At 54.4% G+C, this 21,894-nt stretch overlaps 1 protein-coding gene and 1 long non-coding RNA gene across 3 annotated transcripts; both read right to left on the bottom strand.

Annotated features, from left to right (window-relative positions):
• Positions 1-343: 343 nt before the first annotated feature.
• On the bottom strand, positions 344-7,147 carry LOC128917673 (uncharacterized). Its single transcript, XR_008469321.1, has 3 exons — positions 6,612-7,147; positions 5,861-5,962; positions 344-1,327 (listed from the first exon to the last, which is right to left on the bottom strand). It is a non-coding gene; the product is annotated as an uncharacterized LOC128917673 (long non-coding RNA).
• A 445-nt stretch (positions 7,148-7,592) lies between these two features.
• On the bottom strand, positions 7,593-21,756 carry PLPP7 (phospholipid phosphatase 7 (inactive)). 2 transcript variants are annotated; one of them, XR_008469320.1, is made up of 3 exons: positions 21,150-21,756; positions 10,927-11,143; positions 8,305-8,442 (listed from the first exon to the last, which is right to left on the bottom strand). XR_008469320.1 is itself a non-coding variant. In XM_054221027.1 (2 exons), the coding sequence occupies exons 1-2, from the start codon at positions 21,598-21,600 to the stop codon at positions 8,078-8,080; spliced, it is 816 nt and encodes a 271-aa protein (XP_054077002.1). In that variant the 5' UTR covers positions 21,601-21,756; the 3' UTR covers positions 7,593-8,077. The 2 variants fall into 2 exon arrangements, 1 of the variants encoding a protein (XP_054077002.1); XM_054221027.1 differs by lacking the exon at positions 10,927-11,143 and having other exon boundaries at positions 7,593-8,442.
• Between the last annotated feature and the right edge of the window lie 138 nt (positions 21,757-21,894).

Here is a 21,894-nt window from a genome sequence, read left to right as displayed (position 1 = left end):
GTCTGAGCAGCTGAGCCCCGTTCATTTCAATTAGCCCAATAGCTCTCAAATCCTATTTACCTTTATGGATGTGGTAGCATCTTGCTGCTTCCCACACCCGGTCCAGATTAAAGGGTGAGCAAGGAATATGTGCCACACGGTATCACACGCTGACTGTTAACCCTCGCTGCACCCCTTGCGAGACCAACCCACAGCAGTGTATTTCCTACGATGAGTAAACTGAGACACAGATAAAGCCGTATCGAAGGGACACGGTGTGAGTGAAGGGACACATCGTACCTCGCAGAGCTGGGAGCAGCCTGCAGCATTAACCCACAGATTAGCGAGAAACCCAGTCTACGCCTTTTGGTTTTAAACAAGCACTTTACGTTTTAGGCGATGCATCTTTTAGCAGATAAAAGACCGAAAAGCCCAGAAAGGCTGTAGTCCCGCAAAGTCTCCTTGTTGATTAGGTGCTCCCTCCCATAGGGACCTGTCCTTAGGTCCATGTACCTCACTTGGATTTTAACAATCATTTACCATCGCAACACATTCCAGCACTTAAATAGGCTCCTTGAGAGGGAGAGATAAGGTATCAGCTTTCCGGTTCATCTTGCCAGTCTGTCTGCAGCAGATAAGCATGTTGGGCAGCAGGAAAAAGGTTATCTAGAAAGGAAGCCGAGCAACGGTTGCTGTTATTGCAGGAGGCTTTGAAAAAAAAGTCACCCCACCAGGAATCCCACAACCTATACAAGCCCTTCCCGGCGGGATATGATTGATGGTCGGAGTCCAGCTGTGCCTTCCTCCTGGGGTGGGAGGCATCTTCCCGTACGGCAGCGGGGAGAGCTGTGGAGATGGTCGTGCTCTCCCAGGGAAGGTCACGATCTGAGGCAGGTGCCCAAAAACCTGTTGCTTTCCCTGTCTTGCTCATCTCTCCTGCCCTGCCCCTGCTCTGAGGAGCTGCAAAAGGAGGGTTTGCTTTAATGTCCCTCTTGCCCCTTCAGCACATTTTGAATGTTTTTGGGCTGAGGAGTCCGCAAGAGGGAACTTTTCTGCCCCAAACTGGGGCACTGCTGTTCTGGGTTGTGCACATGGTCCCTGGAAACCAGCACCGATCTCCCACCCATCACCGAGGAGCAAGAGTGGGAAGGAGTTTCTGACAATCCCCAGCCTTTCCTAATCCAAGTATCACCTTGCTTTTTGGGATGAGAGAGGGGAAACAAGTCACGTTGGGGGAATTTCATTTACAAACTAGTGAAAAACGTGCCGTTCCTTTGGATGGCTGCTCGTTACTTGTCTTCCGGCCTGTGGTTTGTTTGCTTGTTTGCAGGTGCAGAAATGACATCATCTAAAAAAAAAAAAAAAAAGGAGCCATTTTCAGTCAAATTCACAGACCCCTTTCTGCCTTCTTGTCATCACCCAGGGACAAAAGACCCCACATCACAGCAACGCTGGCTCAGGAAATGTCCTGAATCGGGGACTGTAGAACAATAACTGGAGCAAATCCTGCCAGGAAGTGCTCTGAATCTGCTCAGCCACCTTCCCTCCCCTCTGGAGCTCCCAGCTCCCTCCTGCCTCCCCTCCAAGACATCCCCACGGCATCCCTCCACGTGCTCCTCTGTTTTGCTGATTCCCATTAATCTGTGTTTTATATAAGCCCTGGCTTGCGCTGGACACAAAAGCTATGCATTGCCGTGATATTAACACAAATACATAACTTTAGGTTTAGGATTTAAAGCAAATAAAAACCCCCTCGCAGCCAGGGGATGCAAACCATGACAAACCAGTGCTGGCAGCTCCAAGGTGCAGATCCCAGCGAGGACAGGGAATCAGCGCTGGGTGCATCGAAGCTCCTCACAGTGCACCTGCACCCAGACGTCAGAGGCTGATTCCTTAATCCCCATCACATCAAGTGTGTTTAACTATTGCACAGCTCCTTGGCTGGACGCAAACAGCACCAAACGCCCAGAGCACTTCAGCCTCCGGGCAAGAGTTTTGTGAACATCCATCATTGTAGCTCTCAGCTTCTCTTCCCATTGCTTTTATTTTAATTAATCTCTGCAGGTCTGACTTTCCAGCACTGATGGTCCCACACAAGGCTGCTGGTGCTGGGAGAAGTGAGAAAGGCAGAGAGGGTCCCATGGGCGAGGGTGTATCAGAGGGACGGGGACTCTGCAAGGACAGGGCAGTTTCTGGCGAGTGGAAACCAGCTCTGCCTGCTTGAAATTTTTTGGAAAAACTGGCAGAGATCCCTGTGCAATGCCCAGGTCCCCATCTGCCAGAGAGGCTGAGGAACCACAGAAAGGGAAGAGCATTGGCATTTCCAATGGCCCTGAGCCTGCCAGGCGGGGGCCAGCAGCATTTGCCGCAGGGCTTCCCGGCTGCCGAGACGCAACCCTGCCGCTGAGCGCCCTGGAGTCGCCTGGGCACTTGAGCCAATTTGTTCCAACACTACAATTAGCAGTTCATCACGGCCAAGCTGTGAAAAAAGCATCTGTAATGCCACTCAGCCGGAGAGGCCTCCCCTGCTAAGAACCAGCGATTTTCTGGGGGTAACCCTGCTTTCGGGGGGAAACCACTGGCCCCCCCAGGCCATCAGTGTCTCCCCACTGCAGCCAGCTCTGGAGCTGCTCGGGCTGCGAGAGGTTAACGGATTTCAAGCAACTCCTGTGATTAACTTTTCCTAAATCTCCAATTCTTCTTTGCCTTCTATTTTTATAAAAAGAAAAGGGGGGGAGGCGGTATTTACAAGGGATTTCACTCAAATAATGAAATAAATGTGATCAGCCGAGGGACTCTTAATCCGCTTTGACTCTTGCATCCTGTGGAACGAACGTGGAGATCTTTGCTGCCCCCGAGTCCTGGCAAGGCGGGGAACGAAGCAACCCCGTCCCTGCCTGCCTGGGGTGCTGAGCCCATAACACCACCTTAAATCAGGCACTGTATTCAGATAAAAGCACATCAGCCAGGGGCTCCTGGGTTGACACCAGAGAATAACACTTCTTCAGCCACCTGCTCCCACCCTGCAGCCAATGTGTCCATGCCCAGGCCTGCAGCCAGCGGTGCCGAGGCAAGAACCGGCCACGTCTTTTATTTCAGATGGCCAAACACAGGAAAACGGCATCAGCTGCGATCCCGCATCTTCCTTCTGCAGCCTTCCTACTTCTTTAGGCTTTGCCCAATATATGAAACTTTTAGCCTGGAAATGACATGGTTAATTATCACTTTAGTATCAAAACGTAACTGAAAATCACACAGATGATTCTCCCTAACTGGGGAGAAATGTTTGAGTCCCAGAAAGGAGTTTGTGGCTGCTGGGGCCGTCCTGCATGAATTGGTGGTGCAGGGAGCAGTGCCGGGGCCGTGCCAGGAGCTGGGGCTGCTGCGCCGAGCTGCTGGGAGACGGGTAAACCCATGGGTCCCTTCACCCCCATCAGAAACATCCCGAGTGAATAAAAGGGCTGGGTTTGCCCAAGAAAATCCAGCATGGGGTGAAGTAGAGCCACACCTGTGCTACCGCAGGGAGACCTTGAGTAACAGCTTCCTAATTCCCCCCGAGTCCCCAGATCCACCAACCTGCTCTCTGGGTGCCAGCCAGCGCCCGCGCTTCCCTCCCCATTGTCTGCCTCGCCCTGGGGGGTGACATGGGGCCCGAGTCACCCCTTCTTGGGGGACAGCAGAGAGGACCCCCCCCGGCAGCCCCATGGCAGGGAGGGCAGCGCAGCCCTGATGTGGGAAGGGTTTCATCCCGCCTTCATTTCAGCAGAGCCCCAGCCACAAAGGTACAAAACAGCTTGTTGGAATAAAACACCAGCTTAGGCTGGGGAGGGGGGAACTAAACACTCCAGCTGTGATTCCCACATATGCCCAAAGATATAATCCAGATTTGCTGCTTGCCCTGGCACCCTTTTTTTTTTTTAATAAATTAAAATCTCTTTTTGCTGCCGAGCATAATCAGCATTAGGGCGAGGAGAGGAGGAGCTTTTCACTGTACGCAGCAGAATCAAAAATGAAATCACCGCCGCTGCAGGCTGGGACTCTGCCGGCAGCACGGACACACACAGCTGATGGCAGCAGCCCCCAAACCCATGTGCTGCACTTGCCTCCTCTGGGGCATTTTCTTAATTCATCTGTTAGCCGAACTGAAAGGCAGAAGATGCCCCAGTCAGGGGGATGGAGGGGTGTCCTGGCTTGGGAAGGACCACTGCTCCCCGAGCCCCACGTTGAGCCTTGCATGGCTCAATTTGGGGGTCTGAAGGCTGAGGGAAAACAGTCACATTCCTGGGAAAGCCTGAAGGAGCTCAAACCTTTGGCTTTTTGCCTCCCCACAGCCACATAGCCATGGTGAGCATCTGCACAGAGCAGCCCTGGCGTCCTGCTCCGGGACAGCTGGGGCCAAACCTCTGTGTGAGCATCAGCATGAGCTCCAGGGGAGGGGAGAACGAGGCACAAAAATTACTGGCCTCAGCCACTGGCTTACTAGTGACATGCACCCGTAAGACCCACTGGTGTTTCCTACAGCTAAATCTGAGGGCAATGCCTCCAGCACATCAACAGGAGCCCAGAGTCTGGCAGTGCTGCCAGGGCTGAGAGCCAGCCCCATCCCTCTAACGCCCTCCGAGGGGGCAGAACCCCCTCCTCTGGCTGCAGGGCTCTAGGGACAGGGACACCGCATCCACCCTCCTTCTCACAACCAGCAACTGAGGGCTGGAAGGCAGATGGCATTCGCACAGATCTAAAGCCCACAGCCCAGGGAGACTATCCTTACCCTCATGCTGCTGTGCCCTCCTTGCCTCTGAGCCAAAACACTCAGGATCCAGCCCTGGATGTCTGTGAGTGCAGCACAGGGGGCTGATTCCCTCCCCGTGCCGCCTCCTGGCTCCCCAGCACAGCCCAAGGTGCTGTTACGCGGACTGAAAGCTGGGGACAGTCCCTGCAGATTGTACCTTGTCGATGGAAGAGCTGGGTTGTCCTGCCACTGCTCCCCACGTGTCCCCACCCACGCGGCTGTGTCCCCGGGGGGGGCCGGGCTGGGGTCTCCTGCCTCCCCCCAGGAGGCAATAGCTAACCCAGCCACAGCCTGTCCTGCTTGTTGGGTGACAGATATAGGTAGGGACACAGGACACGGGCCAGGCAGCCCCACAGTGGCACCTGCCATCCCTCGTTGTTGCTATAGAGACAGAAGCTGGTTTTCTCCGCAGCAGCGACGTGGTTGTTTCTGAGCAGTACCTTCAGCATGGCAGGCAGCGGGGAGAGAGGGACAAGGAATGCCATGCCATGCCGTGCCACTTGCCTTGCCAGAGGGTCAGGCATGGCCAAGGCAAAGCTCTGACAGGCTTCTCCTGGTGCCTCTGTGTCCAGATCCACACTCACCCTGGGGGGGCTCTCACCAAACCCTCCCTGCAGCGAGCACACAGGCACCGGGGCTCCCCCACTCTGGGCACTGAAGCACTGGGGGAGCGAAGGGGTGCAGGCTGTGGGGGTGGTGAGGAGGAATGCTCCCCAGGGAAACCCTGTGTGGGAGCGAGCCCTGTCCTGCAAACCCCACCTTACCCCCGTGAGTCACCCCAGCTCACCTCTCCCTGCTCTCCTGCCTTGCTTTGCAACCACGTGCTGGGATGAGGGCAGCCCAGCTGATGCTACCCACCATGGCAGGTTCTCCAGCCCACGCTCTCCTGATTACACTGGCAAAGACCAGGAGTAACTCCTCCAAGAGCCATCCTGGACGTACCAGGGCAACACAGGCGCAAGGAGACCTGGACCCAGGGACGTGGCTGTAGATGCATCCAGCCCATTTGCAAAGGTTCAATAAAACCTAGAGCTACAAAGTGCGAGCTTCCCACAAAGTCTTCCACTGCTCCCTGCCTCTTCAGGTACCCACCATCTCCAGGTACACATAGGTGCATACACAAGCCATCAGAGCTGCAGTAACATGCCTCCATCCTTCCTAGGGGTGAGGATAAACTGCCAAGTGTAATAATGCCTGGAAGAAAGAGAAAGCACCATAGCTGGCTTCTTCACAGAAGTCTTTGCAGGAGAAGGAGCTTGGCAAAGAAAATCCCTGATGGAGGCCAGGCGCAGTGGCACATCTCTGCTCCCACCTGCAGCAGCGCTCCCCGTTTAAACAAGCAGCAGCAGGGGAGCGGGGCAGCACCAACCACCCCCCCGCTGCTCTGCCAGCTGCTGCACCAACCCGCCAGCCCGCGGGGAAAACCGGCTCTGCCCTTTCCTGAGCACACTCGGTGACAGCCCCTCCAGAGACACCCTGGCACAGCCCACCCCCGGGAGCTCCGCGGGAGGCTCGTCTTTACAGGACATGGTAGCCCTCCTTATCACGCTTCTGCTCCAGCCTCGGAGCAGGTAGCACGGGAAAGTCAGCATCTCCCAGGGCTCTGTGCCGACATCCCAGCTGGAGACGCATGCCAGGGATAGATTTTCTGTTTAGCTTCTCTTCATATTAATTATCAAAGAGCAACAAATGTTAGCAGCTTGCAGCAGTCATTATCTGAATGTCTTCTCCTTCTCACCAGCAGCCCCTGTAGCAAGAGGCTCCCCAACACCCAGGGACAGATGAGAGCACAAGACCCCGCTGGTTGCTCCCTGGCCTTGCAAGCCAGCTGCGTTTTGCTCACCTGGGACAGAGAGGAGGACAGGGGTGACGGGATCCCTTCATTCTGCAGGATGCATCCAGCCAGGGAAGGTGCTGAGTCTGGCAGCGTCCATCACCTGCCAAACATCAAAGCTCTTCTAAAGACAGAGAAACCACAGAGAACTGGAAGGTTCTGTGCAAAATATGGGATTTTCTTAGACAGCTGTGAGGGGTGATCCATTTCAGAGACACCACGTTGAGCATGGCCATCACCTGGGTAAAGATCAGCCAGGTTTCAAGGCGGCTGCTTGTCAATAATGGGAAGACACAACACCATGTCTGGGCATCAAACTCTATATTCAGTAATCTCAGACCATTCACAGGTATCAATTAGCTCAGCCTTGCAATCAAGGAAGGTCAGGAGTGCTTTCCTCATTTCACACGGGGTGAGACACAGAACCGTTCATAATTTCCCTCTGTAGCAAGGTTACAGCCAGGGGAGCAGAGGCAGGGGTGGGGGCAGACCTGCCTCCCTGCCCTCCGGCTCACCGACATTGCTGGGTGTACCAGAAACCAGTCAATGCTGTACAAGACTTACCTTGGAAATTCACATCTACAGCATCATTTGGCATAATTACAAAATCATGGCTGTGAAGAGATGGGAAAAGACTCTTTGCTGTGTATCTAGACCTGCTTTGCAAAATCACCATGACCCAGCACAATGCCTATTCAGTTACTCCTTATTAGGATGAAAATGGGCAATTTGTAATTGTCCTTTACCAGACCAAACCCCATCCACAGAGCAGAGTTTTGAACAGCAGATGAAAGGCCACCTTCAGCATGCCACCTTCAGCGTCCTCACCACCCATCTAGGTCCATCTCATCCAAAGCAAACCATTTCAGTGATCGTTTGTATCCCCTCGGTCAGCACGGGGGCAAGACCTCCTCCAAGTTGAACACATATCTCAAAGCCACACGGAACTGGCTTTTGTCCCCTCCCTCATGATAAGAACCAAACAGGGCAGGATTTTTATGATTATTTATTATCTGTGAAGTGCCAGCAGTGTCCTGACTCCGTACAAGACACCACTGCCGGGCTTACAAAAAGAAAAAGCACTGTGGCCAAAATCATTTAGCCTCAAAAAAGTTAATGAAGGTGTTCTCAGGAAGCTCTCAGGCGCTGCCCATCCTGAGGACATATCAAGGTGCTGTTTGAACCACCCAAACTAGGCAGACATGTAGCTCGTTTCTCTCACCCGTAAAGCTTAATTAGGTTGCTGTTCAAACACAGTTTGAGAATACGGCCAAAACACAGGCATGGCCCTTGATTGCTAAAACCCAATCCATTGCAAGAAACTTATTGTTTTTTTCAGGTGGGGAAGCAACACTAAAAAACGCCACTACTCATGGAAGTTACAACTGCTTCCAACAAACATGTAGAAAATACCAGGAGGGAGACTTTTAAAGTATCTGCTAGTTTCCAGTGGAAAAGCGTCAAGTCCCCCGTGTTCACCAGATGGATATCAACATCTGACACGTGTTGGAAGACATCCATATCAACTCCACCAGCCTGAACTGTAAGTAGCCAAAAACAAAGCCAGACAGGACATCTGTGATATGGTGCCGTCCGATCATGACACGGGAAAAGCCCACGCAGAGGGCCCAGAGGACCAGCAGGATGCGGAGAGGGATGGCCAAGACTAGGTGGTTGAGGAAGAACTTGGAGAGCATGGCCGCTCGGCTGGCATGCCCGGCTGGAAATGCGTAGGTGTCCATGGTCAGGTAGTCCAACAAGCCAGGGGTGACGTCGTACGGGCCCTTCCGCTTGGCCAGCTTCTGCAAACCAGCCACAATCATGATGTCCAGGAGCAGGGCTACAAAAGGAGAGAAGAAGAGGGAAAGGTCAGAGACAGAAGCAGATTTGAGGGCAATTTTCAAGGCAGAACATTCGAGGATTGTCACTGTCTTTAAATAAAGGTTTGGGTTTGGTTCCAGCCAGGTGTCCATGGTTCAGCTGCACGCAGTCCCCCCATCTTCAGATCACCACCCAAATGTTAATTAACCCTCCCAGTTCACCCATGGAGAAGGTAAGTACCACTATCACCATCTCACAGAGGAGAAATACAAACCACAGAGGCAAGCGATACACCTGGGGAGGAAGAGAGCAACTGGCAAAGCTAAAATTAAAACTCTTTTGGCCCTCAAACCACTGGACTGGGCATCTGTTTCAGTCCTCCACCCCATGCTTTAGAAACCTCCTGCAGCAAGGACTTATCCCTGCCTGAGGTGGTTCTGTGCTGGGGTGACCAGGCTGCAGCGAGCAGTTGGTGGGAGGAAAGGTGCCCCACAGCACTTTCTGGTGTTGTCCCTTGTCCCCTCCCAAGCCCACCACCTCCCTCCTGCCCAGAGCCAGCCAGCGGGATCACACCGCACTGGCAGATTCCACTAAGAAAAGAGCACGAAGAGACAGTGAGCCAAGAGAAAAGCCATGCCACAAAGAAAACAGGCTTCTGCATTAGAAACAACACCTTGCTGCATTGAAGCAGAGGGTGGGCGACATCCTCCTAGATGCCCCCACCTGTCCCTCTCTCCTAATCAGCCAAATGGCTGATTACCCACGAGCCGTTTCTTGTTCCTACTCGCCTCTCGCCACTCACCCCATGCACCCCCTTCCCTGCACAGAATCACAGAATGGTGGGGGTTGGCAGGGACCTCTGGAGATCATCTCCTCCAACCCCCTGCCAGAGCAGGGGCACCCAGAGCAGGTGGCACAGGAAGGCGTCCAGGCGGGTTTGGAAGGTCTCCAGAGACGGAGACTCCACCACCTCCGCCAAAAATGTGGTTGGGGGGGTAACACCTCCCAGCCCAAGCAAACCCAGGCTTGTGGCACAGAGGGACTGTCCCTGCAGCTGCAGGTCTCAACACCAAATCACCTTCTTCATTCACTGCTTCAAAGGGTGAAACCCATCAGCACTTCTCTTCACCACCCTCCTCTTCATCCCACCCCCTTTGCCCCAGCCGACAGGTACTGTCATTTCTATTTCCTAGCATTGATTTTATTCTTCTTTAATCCCTTCATCTGCTTTTCCCCAGCCCTCCCAATTAGTCAGAGTGCTGATTTCAGCTCCTCGCAGCAATGACAAGGAAATATATACCCAGTATCAGCACAGCCTGCTCCCTCGGCAGCAATGCGAGGGGCCGGTTGCTTGGTTCCCGGGCCCTGATAAAGACCGTTCCTTGAGAGCTGACAAGGTTTCAGGAGGATGGATGGGAGGGCGGCGGGGACGGGAAATGAGACGGCACATGGGAGGCAGGCAGCTCCTCCTGCCCGGCACCTGGCAGGGGCTGGGAAGCGAGGAGCTGTCAGGGCGGCTCCTCTCGCCCGCCTCCCACAGCGTGCCACCCCTGCGCAGCCAGCGCTGGCATCGCCCGGGGAAGGAGACGATATTTAGCCTGGCCAAACTCGCTCCTTATGGGAGGGCTATTTTTCTTCCCCATCAGCAGAGCATCTTGCGTGGGGGTGGCAGACAGAAGGATCTCCCTGGACCTCCTGCCCACCAGGTACCACCTGGACCACTGCTGGGCTCTCGGGGCCGTGGAGGGGTGATGGAGCAGAGGGAACGGTGTGGGCACCAACGGGAATGGTGGCACAGGCAGCAGCAGGACTCCAGCTTAAACACAACAAGAACCAGGAGGCTGACATGAAGGAATGGTTCACAGGTGGCATCTGAAACAAGGAGGGGGATTTCAGACCCGGCTGCAGAGCCCCGGAGGAGCCACCCCCATGGTTCCCTGTTAAGGCCGAATGCCCTCAGCACGGCTCGCAGCCACCAGGGCAATGAAGCGCTGGGGCTGCTCGCCATCACGGGGCTCTGCTCGCTCCGGGCTTCCTAAATCACCCCCAGCCTGCCTCCTCACCCCCCCAAGGTGACCCCCCGCAGCCCCCATTCAGCAAAGTGCTTCAGGAGCCGAATTCCAGAGCTCGCTGGCCGCATTGCCCACCAGTCCCATCTCAGCTTGGACAAGCACTGGGTGAGAGCCGAAGCTCTGGGACGCAATCTCGGGAGCCCAGACTCACGCATTCATTTCAGAGAGATGATGCACCAGCGCTGCCAAGAGAAGACTCTGGCCCAAGCTGCTCCTGCTGAAGTCAGCAGCTTATTGCATTGCTGAGGAGCTCCGCCAGGGCTCAGCAACCAGTCCGGGCACCCCAAAGGATCCCCAGAGTCTCCCATGGTGTTCAACACACCCACTACAGACCATTGCCCACCAAACCCGCCCGTAGATCAGTAGCACAAACACTGTGGGCTTTAGCAACACGTGGCGTTCACCATTGCCCATGAGTATTTTACACTTACATGATTTTTTTCCGGTCAAAGGTGATGTCAGGGCAACTTGAGGGATGCAGGCGTGTGCGCATGGAGGTGTTCAGAGAATGGAGAACAAGCCAAAGAGCTGCTTTAATAATCCTTTCATTCAGAAGATGAATAAAATAGGCCTTCAGTACTGCTAGGTTTGATTTTCGTCAAATGATGCACAGAAAGAAGAAAGCCTCGTTTGCCTACATTTCAAGATCTGAAGGCATGACAGCATTAAAACCGGGGGTTAATTTGCCGTTAAAAGAAAAAAACAAAACAAAACAAAACCCCAAAGATCCCTCTGTCTGGTGCTTTTTCTGTCACTTCCCCCTGCGCTTTCTGTTCCTTCCATGAAGCAACTTCTTTACGAAGCAGCCCCAGCAGCCAGCCCTGCCCCGGCCCCTGAGGCACGGGGGGGTCCCACCGCCCTCGCCCAGCTCTGGGTCTCAGCAGGGCCCTGCAAACCCCGGGGAGCTGCGCCGTGCCCCTGCCCCTCTCCTCCTGCCGCTGCTGCTGCCGCCGGCGGGCAGGCGCTGCCAGAGTGAATCAGCACAGAGCGCTGCTGCCGACACTGCTGCCAACGGCACAGCCTGCGGAAACACGTACAGATGGGAACAACGCTCAGCAGCCCCGGCACGGGCCCTATCCCTTTCCAATTTCTTGACCTACATGCCTGCCTGGACTTCGGGTCATAGACTCATAGAATGGTTGGGGCTGGAAGGGACCTTAAAGCCCACCCAGTGGCCCCCCTGCCCTGGGCAGGGACACCTCCCACCAGCCCAGGTTGCTCCGAGCCCCGTCCAACCTGGCCTTGAACCCCTCCAGGGATGGGGCAGCCACAGCTTGTCTGGGCACCCTGGGCCAGGGGCTCACCACCCCCACAGTGAAAAGTTTCTTCCTGCTATCTAATCTAAATCTCCCCCCTTCCAGTTTGAAGCCATTACCCCCCATCCCATCACTACAGGCCCTTGTAATACTAAAAAAGTCCCTCTCCAGCCTTCTTGTAGGCCCCCATCAGATACTGGAAGTCCATCACTCGCTTTTTCCCCTTAATGCAAACCAAATCCTCCCTCCTCAGCTGGGCACATCTGTACCAGCATCATGCAGCTAAGGGGTTAATTTTCTCACAGGCATCCTTGGTGTGTCCAGCTGCAGCTGGGTGTCTCTGCACCAGGAAAGGTGCCTGCTGGCTACCAAAGGGGTTGCATCCGAAGCCCCTTCGCCTTGCACTCCCTAGCACAGCCCCAGCCACCTGCAAACCAGCATCGTCACCTCAGCGCTGTCCCTCCCCTGTCCCTAACGCAGAGATTTGCAAATCCTTCAGGCCGAGGTGACTGGAGGCTGCAGGAAATATAGCCCCGGGGGAGCCCGCAGAAGGGAGCCTGCAGCCGATCCACCAGCCTGCGCGCCCGCAACGCTGCTCTCCGGAGACGCTCGGGGCTCTCACAGGCGTAGCAGAGATGGCAGAGTGCCACCTGACCGAGCGGTGAGATGCAAGGAGCAAGAAATGTTAATTTTAAGCATTTTTTTCATCACATCTTTCCCCAAGATCCAGGTAGCATTGGATTTAAAACACAGGCAGCACTGGATTTAAAATCCAGGTAGCATTGGATTTAAGAGAGCAAAGGAAGGATTAGCTCTCACACATCGCTCCTTTCATGTTTTTCCAAAAAAGATCCAGAATTTCCCCTTTAACCTGGTGTTAAGGGAAACAATCCTTCACATTTCCACTGCAAGACCAGCCGATCACAAAAAGCCCTATTCACATCTAAAACTTCCTTAAAGCGCAAACCCAAAGAGCAAGTCTTCTCTGCCTGCGACAATTTTAGCATCAGAGATCACCTTGGTATTGTAAATAGCCAACATCTGGCATCAGATGCACAGTAAATGAGCTGAAAGTGAGCCCCCTGGGCAGACGTTTTATATCTATTAATAAAAGGAAAACAATTATCTGCCTTGCTCCTACCACCAAATGTTAGGAGCCCATTAAGGGTGGAGGCGAAGGCAGGCAGGGCACAAGGACAATCCTCAAGCATCGCCGCAGCAGAGCCAAGCCAAACCCCAAGGCTGGTATTTCAGGGAAGCCGAAACAGTTGGACGTCCCCTGTCACCATAAGGTCCTTTCTGTCCCCGCGCCCGAGGTGCCATCTCTGCTGCCGTCCCTTACGGCAGGGGGGCCTGGAAGAGACTGAGGATGGGGCGAGCACCCTCGGGGGCATCGCCTGCCCCAGCTCGGAGCCAGGCAGCGTCTCCAGGACGGTGGCAGATTCCAGCCGAGATGTTTATATAAACACGTTATCAAAACCGCAGCTGAAAAACAACCTGGGTGCAGTGCTAGGCACAGCAGGGGGAGGAAAAAAAGGAGAAAGCCAAAAAAGCCCTTGGCCTCGTCTGCTCCTGCAGCCGCGATTCACATGACTTCACGCACGTGGGGCTGGTCGGATGAGACAAGGCGGCTCTCCAGAGCCCAGCCTGCGAGATTGGGACCAGAAACGCAGTCACAAGCTGGACTCGGTCTCCCAGCGCCGCATGTGGGGAGGTAAATGCCCAGGAATGACGAGCGAGCCCATCCCGTGCGCTCAGGAGGCACCCCGGTGAGGGAGCAGATGTGCTTTGGACAACCCCCTCTACCCAGCCCTGGTACCGTTCTAAAGCAGAGACAACTTGGCAATAACTCATTGCCAGGGCTTCAGAGCCTGCTCCGGCCCGGGTCCCACTGTGCTGGAGGCCACACCAACCCCGCTGAGATGCCATGTGTCCCCCACCACAGCTGCCCAGGCCACGTGTAGGGCCAAGGCTGGCTTTGAAGGTCCCATGTTTCCCAGAGTAGCCAGCATCACTCAGGAGTGAGCCCTGGACAAATGCCACCATTCCCCAGAAACAGCTCCTTTTGCTTCACAATTAGAATTATTATTTTTTTATTTTTTTATTTTTTTTTACTTACATGCCCGATCCTACTGTTTCTGAACTTCCCAAATCTCCCGCAGGCATTAGGCTCCCTGACCTGGAAAATGAGCCGTCTGCAGCCTTGACTAGTCAACACTAATGAGAGAGGCACGTTTCAAAAGTCTTTCTTCCCCTTCTCTCCGGTGGAGTCGGTGGCAGCTGGAAGAGCTCCACTCACCTGGAAGTGAACACCTCCACTCCCTTTTCTTCCCCAAATGCAGCACCATTAGGTGTAAGAGCTGGCAAAAGGCACAGATGGCACGACACATTGACAAACCGATGAATCAGACGCTGCGCTGTTTTGGGGGGAGGTTATTTTTTGGCTGAACAAGCAGCAGAGTGGGGTAAGTGGCCACAGGGAGGTGAAAAAATGGTGGAAAGCAGCATTGTGCAATTAATTACAAAAAAAACCCAAACCAACAAACAAAAAAACCCAACCAGCTAAAAATAGACCAGCTATATCCTAGATGATTAGAAACAGCCCCGAGTGCAAACACAGGCTCCCTGGAGTTCTCCCCTTGGAAATACTGTGCCCCTGAGAGCCGGGCAATTTGTATCCCAGCATCAATTAGTGAGCGGGGCTGCCTCGCTGGGGGTCTGTGCAGCCTGGGGACGAGACGCGGGCGAGAGGGTGAGCGCAGCGAGGAGGGCTCGTGCTGATGGGGAAAACGAGCTGAGCAGCGCCCGGGACGGCTCAGCTGCCTCCCAGAAGGGCACCGACAGCTTGCAAAGCCCCTCTGTGCTGTGACAGCAGCACAGGTCACAGCAGCACAGCCCCGAACCGCGCGCCGCAACACGCACAAGCACAACGGCACCTTGCGGGGTGAGCCGGAGGAAGAAAACTGCCCTGGGGCGGTGACCAGCAGCATCGCCCAGCCCACAGATGCCGGGCTTCTCGCTCGGACTCAGCGCTGCTTAGGCTTGCGCTTACACCCCACCGCCTTCGATAAGGCAAATCGGCCAAAAAACAATTGGGGATGAGTCTGTGGTGCTCAGCATGGCTCCAACCATCACGTCTCATGGTGCGCTAAAGACCCGGATGAGGTCTCTAGACCAGCTCCCTCTATAGATGGAAACGGAGAGCGAGACCAGAACTGCGTTCCCGGTGAAAACACGGCGCTTTCTTCCAAGGTGAGGAAAAAGAGACAGTTCATCTGACTCCCCTCTCGCATCCCCATCCGCCATCATGCCTGGCCCGGAGCAAGATACCCAATGGGCTCTCCCTGCCCGCGCTCCTCCCGGCGACCCACCTCACTGCCCAACGCTCCTCCACCTTCCTCTTCCCAACCACCGCTCCTGTCGAGGCGCGTTAGATGCAAACACACTCACCCATTTCTCGGGATCTCCCCTCGGGCCAGAGCCTGGCTCAGCCTCTCCGGCAGGGCTGGCTCTGCCCCGGTGACAACAGGCACCGTCCCCTTTGAGCTCCAGGCAGGGGCACTGGGAAGCTGTTCCCGGAGTGACAGACATAAGGATGACTCATTTCCCATGTTTATTCCCCCTCTTCCCATTCAACAACCCTCGCACTTCTTTTCTCTTTCACTCTGCACTCAGGCTCTGGAACATTTCTCCTGATCGCTCTGCGCGAGGGTTGGATTTCAGCTGGCTGCAGTTTCCCCAGGGGCTGCACGCTGATGGCTGCCGGGCTCGCAGCATCCTCAGCGCCACGCAGCCAGCCAGGAGCCCAGCTCCCCGGGGCTGCCCGGGACCAAGGGGCTGATCAGAGACCACAGGTCTGACAGAGACCCTACGCGGGTCCCTGGAAACACCCCCCCGCTTGCTCCAGCCACAGCCACATGGGTCCCAGCCTGTCACTGACTGCCCTTTATCTGAAGGGACACTGCGGACTCGCCAGCCTGCCCTGCAGTGAGCAGTGTGCATGTGCTACAGAGCAGCAGGCGAGGAAGGGAAGGGGGGCAGGGAAGCCGGGCATCGCTTGCTCTTCAGAGATGCCTGAGCTCATCAGCCGTGAGGGGATGAAGGCTGAGCATGGCACCCACCAAAGGAGCAGGGACTTCAACGGCTGCATCTGGGCAGGACAACAAGAGGCAGATTAGCAGCCTGATGTGACGAAGAGGAAGATTTAATGCCAGGCTGGACCTGTGTCTGGATGCTGGATGCAGGGAGCGGGCATCTGTGCTGTTCCCTCCGCCTGGCACTTACCATGGGTCAGTCATGTTGGGTTACTTGGCATTTAAGCGTTTCCAGCTCGCTGGGCAGATGTGCTGAGATGGCAGCGGGCACTGCCAGGGCTGGGAGGGGAGCAGGACAGGGGCTGAGCCTCCTCCGCGTGCCAGGTTTTACAAGGAGGGGATGGTTCATGCAGGGCGCTCGCTCCCGAGCTGCTCTCCCCATCCCTGCCCAAACGTCATCTGCCCCGTCTGGCTCAGAAAATCCCCAGCCTCACCGTGGGAATATGAAAGGAGGAAAAAATAGACACATCTGGCCCCAAAACCATCTCTGGGGCTCTCAGCTTAGCAAGCCCTGCTGCGTACAGACCGATCCATCTGCCGTACAACGCCCCGGCCCCTCCGCTGGCTCTGGGCTGCTGAGCCCCAGGGCTCCACAGGATGAGCTCGTCTGGGCATTTCATCTACGTTACTGGTGACCTTTACCAGCAACGGGCTGCACTATCTGGGTTTTCACCACACGGACTCCAAAGAAGAGCATGACAATACCCGAAGCACCTCTGTGTTGTTAGAGCAGGTCAGCAGGGTCTCCAGGGGCCGGGTGAAGGCATTTCTCGCTCTCTTTCCTTCCCAACCCACCACTTACCTGACAATCTGGTCTTGCTTGGCAGCTGCCGGGGCGGGACTGCAGAGTCCTGGCCATATATATGTGTTTATAAATGTATATATAAATATATTAAATAAATAATTATATGGCTCAGGATAAAGACACAGCTCCGCAGGGAGCTATGCCTCAGAACATCATGGCTTGGTTCCCAGTGAGACTAAAGCTAGGTCGGTATTCAGGGAGAAGGCTGGAGAGAGCAAGAACTGCCTTCTTGCTGACTTTCAGGAGTGGAGAAGTGACCCTGGGCTCTCCTCCCTTCCTCCCCCTGTGCTGAGCCACCCTCAGCCTGCCGCGCTGTTTGCGACGCTACGCCCGCAGCCCGCGGCACTGCTTTACTCCATGGTGATAAATGCTCAGTGACAGCACCAAAGAGCCGCCTTCCCCCTGAGAAGCGGGATGCAGAGCCAGCCGGTGATGGATGAGGACTGGGACCTGTGTCACCAAGACAGCAGCGGGATGCAGGGGACACAGCGGGCAAAGAGAAGACCAGGGCTTTCTCTTCTCCTCTGAATACCTATTTTAGAAAGCCATGACCAAAGCAGGATCAGTTAATGGCTGGTATTTCAAACCGAGCACAAGCACGTATTTTATGTGCGAGGGTTAACCAAGCAGATACCCTCCGACAGCAACGAACTGAGCAAGGTTCACTGCCTCGGGGGGAGAGATTCGGCTCTAAACACAATAGGTGGGCTTCACCAGAGCCACCACTTTGGGCAGACGACCGCATTCCCTTCCCACCGCAGTAAGAAGGCGCCTGGACCTGGAAAGCCCATCAGTCTTAACGAGATCAATCGGTTTAGCTTAATAAATAGGAGATGAAGAAATTACTTGAGCGCTATCCAAACTATTGAAAGGCAGCAGAGCTGTTGGCTAAAAGAGCTATTCAGCCGAAGAGACGAGGGTACGCGGACGCAGTGGAGGAAGAGGAGAGTCAAACTAAGAGCAAGGCGCTTGTGAGAAATACCTGCCACTGCAGTGATACAGAAACGGTTCTGACAAGTTCACCCTCCCTTGTAATTGTAAATCAGATTGAGTGTTTGGGTTTTTTCCCTTAACAAATTGAACAGGAATAAATTAGGGGATGTGCTACAGCCTGTATTTTGCCGTGGGTTAGATCAATGATCCAAATGTTCTTTGCTGGCTTTGCAGTCAATGAATCACTAAATTTGGATCCACATCCTCACCAGATGGATCAGAACCAGAAACCGAGGTACTGCTTCCCTCAGGGTTTAATGGAGTTTCTGTCTGGTTCTGGAGCAGACCTGGGAATTTTAGTGAAAGTTTTATATCTGTTTTCCCCTTGAAAGCCCGATTACAAGGTTCAAATTATTTTCCAAGCACCTCAGTTTTCCTGAAACCCTTGCGAAAACCTTGTGGTTTTCCTGAAAACCTTGCAAAACCCTGCAGAGAAAAGCTTGAACGGTCCTAAAAGTTCCCACATCGGCAGACAAATAAAATGAACTCTAAAACTGGGGGGTTCCTAAGTTTATGATTTTCTCAATTTGGCCGGGGGACGCAGAGTTTCTTCCCGACTGCCCAACAGTCAGGGCTGGCCGTGCTGAGAGAGTCTTCCTGAAAGCATTCTGGCAGAGGGGATTTTACAGTGGGCACAGATATCTGATTTCTTCCATCTTTTCAGTAACAGGCTGGGACCGTGCTTTGCTGGCTGTTTGGCATTTGCTGGAAAAGATTACGACGAGAAGGAGAATCGATAAATTCCATCACAGATGACAAACATGGAGGGAAAACATTGCTTGGGGTTGCTAATCAACATCTGCAGTTGGGATGGATGGAGCATCCCAGGGTCAGACCCCCTCACCCGAAATGCTCCCGCATGGATTGGCAAAGCTCCTGCCAAGAGCTCCTCAGGCGCGAGTGCCCCCCCCCATCTGCAGTGGTGCTTCTGCCAGGTTCCCAGTCCCATTTCAGCAGTCTCCTGTCTCCTCGCCTTGAAAGCCTGATTGCAAATCCTAAACAAGTGCTCTATGATGGGCTGGCTCCCTGCCCAGAGACTGCATCAGAAATTCTGCTTGATGTATCAAACTCTTGGCAAGCAGGGGTAAGGGAGGAGAGCAAGGAGAGGTAGGGAAGGGGTACCGTAGACAACCCCACCTTCCCAGCTTCCCTCTTCCCAGGAGACCAGGAAGCACCAGGAGGTTCCCTTCCCTTTGACTTGCCCCTACCCAGGAGGGTACACCACATCCTGATGGATCTGAACCACAGGAATAGAGCAGCAAGAGGGACCAAGGATGCCAGATGCAGCAGTCATGCCATACCCTTCCCATTTACTCATGAGACCCCATTTCTCATGGGATCTCTCTAGGTCCACCAGCCCCACGCTCCCCACATGGACTCTTTCCTCCATCAGCAATGCAGGTGTTACAGCAACAGCTACCCGGATTTTCAGGGTTCCTGACTGCAATCTTAGATATCAAACCAAGGCCACGCTCACAGCAGAGATCTGCTCTGTGGGGTGACACAAGTGCTGCTGAGGAAGCTCTGACCAGAGGCTCAGGGCACCTTGGTCAGTCCCACCAGTCAGGGCTGCCTACTCAGAGGGCAAAGTGGAGCTCTTTGTAGGATGCCGGACCTTCGGAGCTGTGAGGTCACCTTGTGAACTAGTCCTTCACACAGTTTAACTACTTTCTTCTTTTTGGCAGGTGGAGAAGAGGGATGGGAGTGGTGTGTCTAGGCAAGGAAGTAAGACTTCAGAAACTCTGTAAGTTGTCCCCGGGCACCACATTCGAGCTCAGGAGGCCTGGAGATGCAGATGGTGGTGCGGGGCTGAACTCTCCCCAAGACCACCTGACACTCAAAGTTTCAAGGCAACCTGGAGGTGTCTTTGCATTTGGCCTCCTTGGCAACAGAAGGGAGAGAAAACCTTTCTTGTTTTTAAGCCAAAGGTGGCATTAGCTTTTTATAAGGATCTCAAATATTTTGGAGTCAGAGATTCAGGCTCAAGTCACAGTTTTCAGGCTCCAAAACCGTCAAAGGCTCTCAGGTCAAGAGACATCTGGAAACTGACGGTTGATATTAGTCACCTACTATTTCATCCTCGTGCCCTTTTAAATGGAGCTTCTTTTCTCAGTGAGAGGTTGACCCAGCGCACCGAGGAGCCCCTGGAAGAACTGCTGACGTCGGCGGGCTCTGCATCACGCCGATGCTATTCTGGCTTCTTCCCCGTGATGGCCTCCCTTCATTAGATGTCACAGCACGAGGACAGTCTCTTTCAAAGGCAGAGGGGAGAAAAGGCAGCTACCACTGTGCTTTTCAAGCCAGTTCGGCAGAATCTTTGCCCTCTCCGAAGGATGAACTTGTGAAAAAAAACCTGGGACCATGTTGCAGAGCCTGTATCATGTCGCAGTTAGCCCCTGCGGACAGGACGTCCCTTTCCTGAGATGCCTCTGAAATAACATGTCCCTATGTCCCCGCAAAAGGCTCCCTGAGAAACAAAGGCCTAATTCCAATGTTTTCAATTTCTTGTACCAACCGAAAGTGGGAGCTTGGATCACTGGGTGTTTTGGGAGTGTGAAACACTAGGGCTGATCACAGTCAGATGAGATTAGTCACAAGGAAAAGTATGATACCTGGGTCCCATGCCAAAGACAGAAGAAGGAGAAGAGCAAGGTCCTCAGGTAGACATGGCCAGGGTGGGTTGAGGCCAGGATCTAAGGCAAGTCACAGCTGGGGCTCGGTCTGGTCACTGGTGGGACATGGGTCCACACGGGTAGGATGGGCCCGGGTGGGATGGGCCCTGCTCAACTCAGAAGGCAACTCCTCTAACACTTCCCAACCTCCAGAAACAAGGACACCGACCACCGCACAAGAAAGGACTAGCAGGAGAGCCAGAGAGATCCCAGCCTGTATGTATGGCCTCTGGGTCAAATTAGCGCATGGAAATGGGGACAGCAGCAAGAAAGGTCCTCAAGGGAAGGAGGATGCGAGATCAAACCGCAGCAGGGAAGGAGACGGGACTCCATCACGTGGTGGCTGAGACATGGAGACAGGGTCTGTTCAAGAAGGTGGCAAGGGGATGGAAATCTTTTTTTTCTCAAGGATATCCTCAGGAATTGATCCAGATATCAAAGATTAAAATCTTTATGTTTTCCCCACCTATCAAACCACCGAGGCAAATGATCATAGCTTAAATAAAACACATCGCTGCTGGTATCCACCTGCGCATCACAGACACTCCCTTGGTCTGACTGGACAACCCAGCCCCACGCAGGACCGGGGACCTGCCCCTGCTCCATGGGTGTCACCAGCTACCAGGATTACTCCATCCCTTTTAGACAACTACATCCATCACCCATGGTACCCAGGACCGAAACGGCCGATAAGTGCAGCATTTGCCCTACAGGTCACTCCCTGCTTCCTGACCACACCGGTGACTGGGAGCCGTCAGAGGAGGAGTCCTGGTGCCACTGCCCCTTGTGACCAGGGCTGGGCTTTCCCGGCGGGGAGGGAGGTTTGCCACTCACCTAGCAGCAGGTTCATGAGGACCTCTTGGCCTGCCAGTGTGCTGCTCTTCACCAGGCAGATGAGGGTGCCCGCAATCCAGGGGATCCCGTGCCCCGTTATCCCCAGGAGGTTAATCATGGAGCGGGCACCACCCCAGGAGGAGGCTCTGTTGGCACACACTCCCAGCCTCTTGGACATGCAGATATCGATGGCCAGCAGGGAGTTGAAGGCGATTCCCTTGAAGGAGGGGTTGAGCTGCATGCAGTCCTCTTCGGGCAGCTGCTGCGACTGCCTCCGCTCCTTGGGGTTGCTGTTCTGGGCACCGGCTGCCCCGGCCTGGCCGCTCTGCTTTCTGCCGGAGCTCCTGCTTTCCTGGTTCCCCTTCAAGGGCTGGTTCAGGGAGAGGAACTCAGCCCTGTTGAGGACATTGTTCCTGTCTCTTGCCCTGGACCGCGGCTGGGATGCTGGCATTGCAGTCTCTCTCTAAGGCAACCTGCTTTGCAAACACCGGGAAAGAGGGAAATTCCTCTTCTCCCGGCAGAAAGCTTCCCCCACTCCCACCCTCACGAGCCGTAAATTTGGGAAGCTACAGAGGTTCCCCCCTGTTGCAGTTGCCCCCAGCACAGACTGCAGCTGTTAAATATAGAGTAAGGAATGCACATGGCTGTTTACTTCATGGGCCTAGCAAGCTTGGAAGGAAAATTAATGCCAGGCTTGGCAGCCACTCCAGTGCCAGGGAAAAAGGTTAAACAGCCAATAGATTGG

Source organism: Rissa tridactyla, chromosome 14 (assembly GCF_028500815.1).
Source record: "Rissa tridactyla isolate bRisTri1 chromosome 14, bRisTri1.patW.cur.20221130, whole genome shotgun sequence".
Lineage (NCBI taxonomy): Eukaryota > Metazoa > Chordata > Aves > Charadriiformes > Laridae > Rissa > Rissa tridactyla.
The sequence above is the reverse complement of the archived record's forward strand: the minus strand, read 5'-3'. Positions and strand labels throughout refer to the sequence as shown.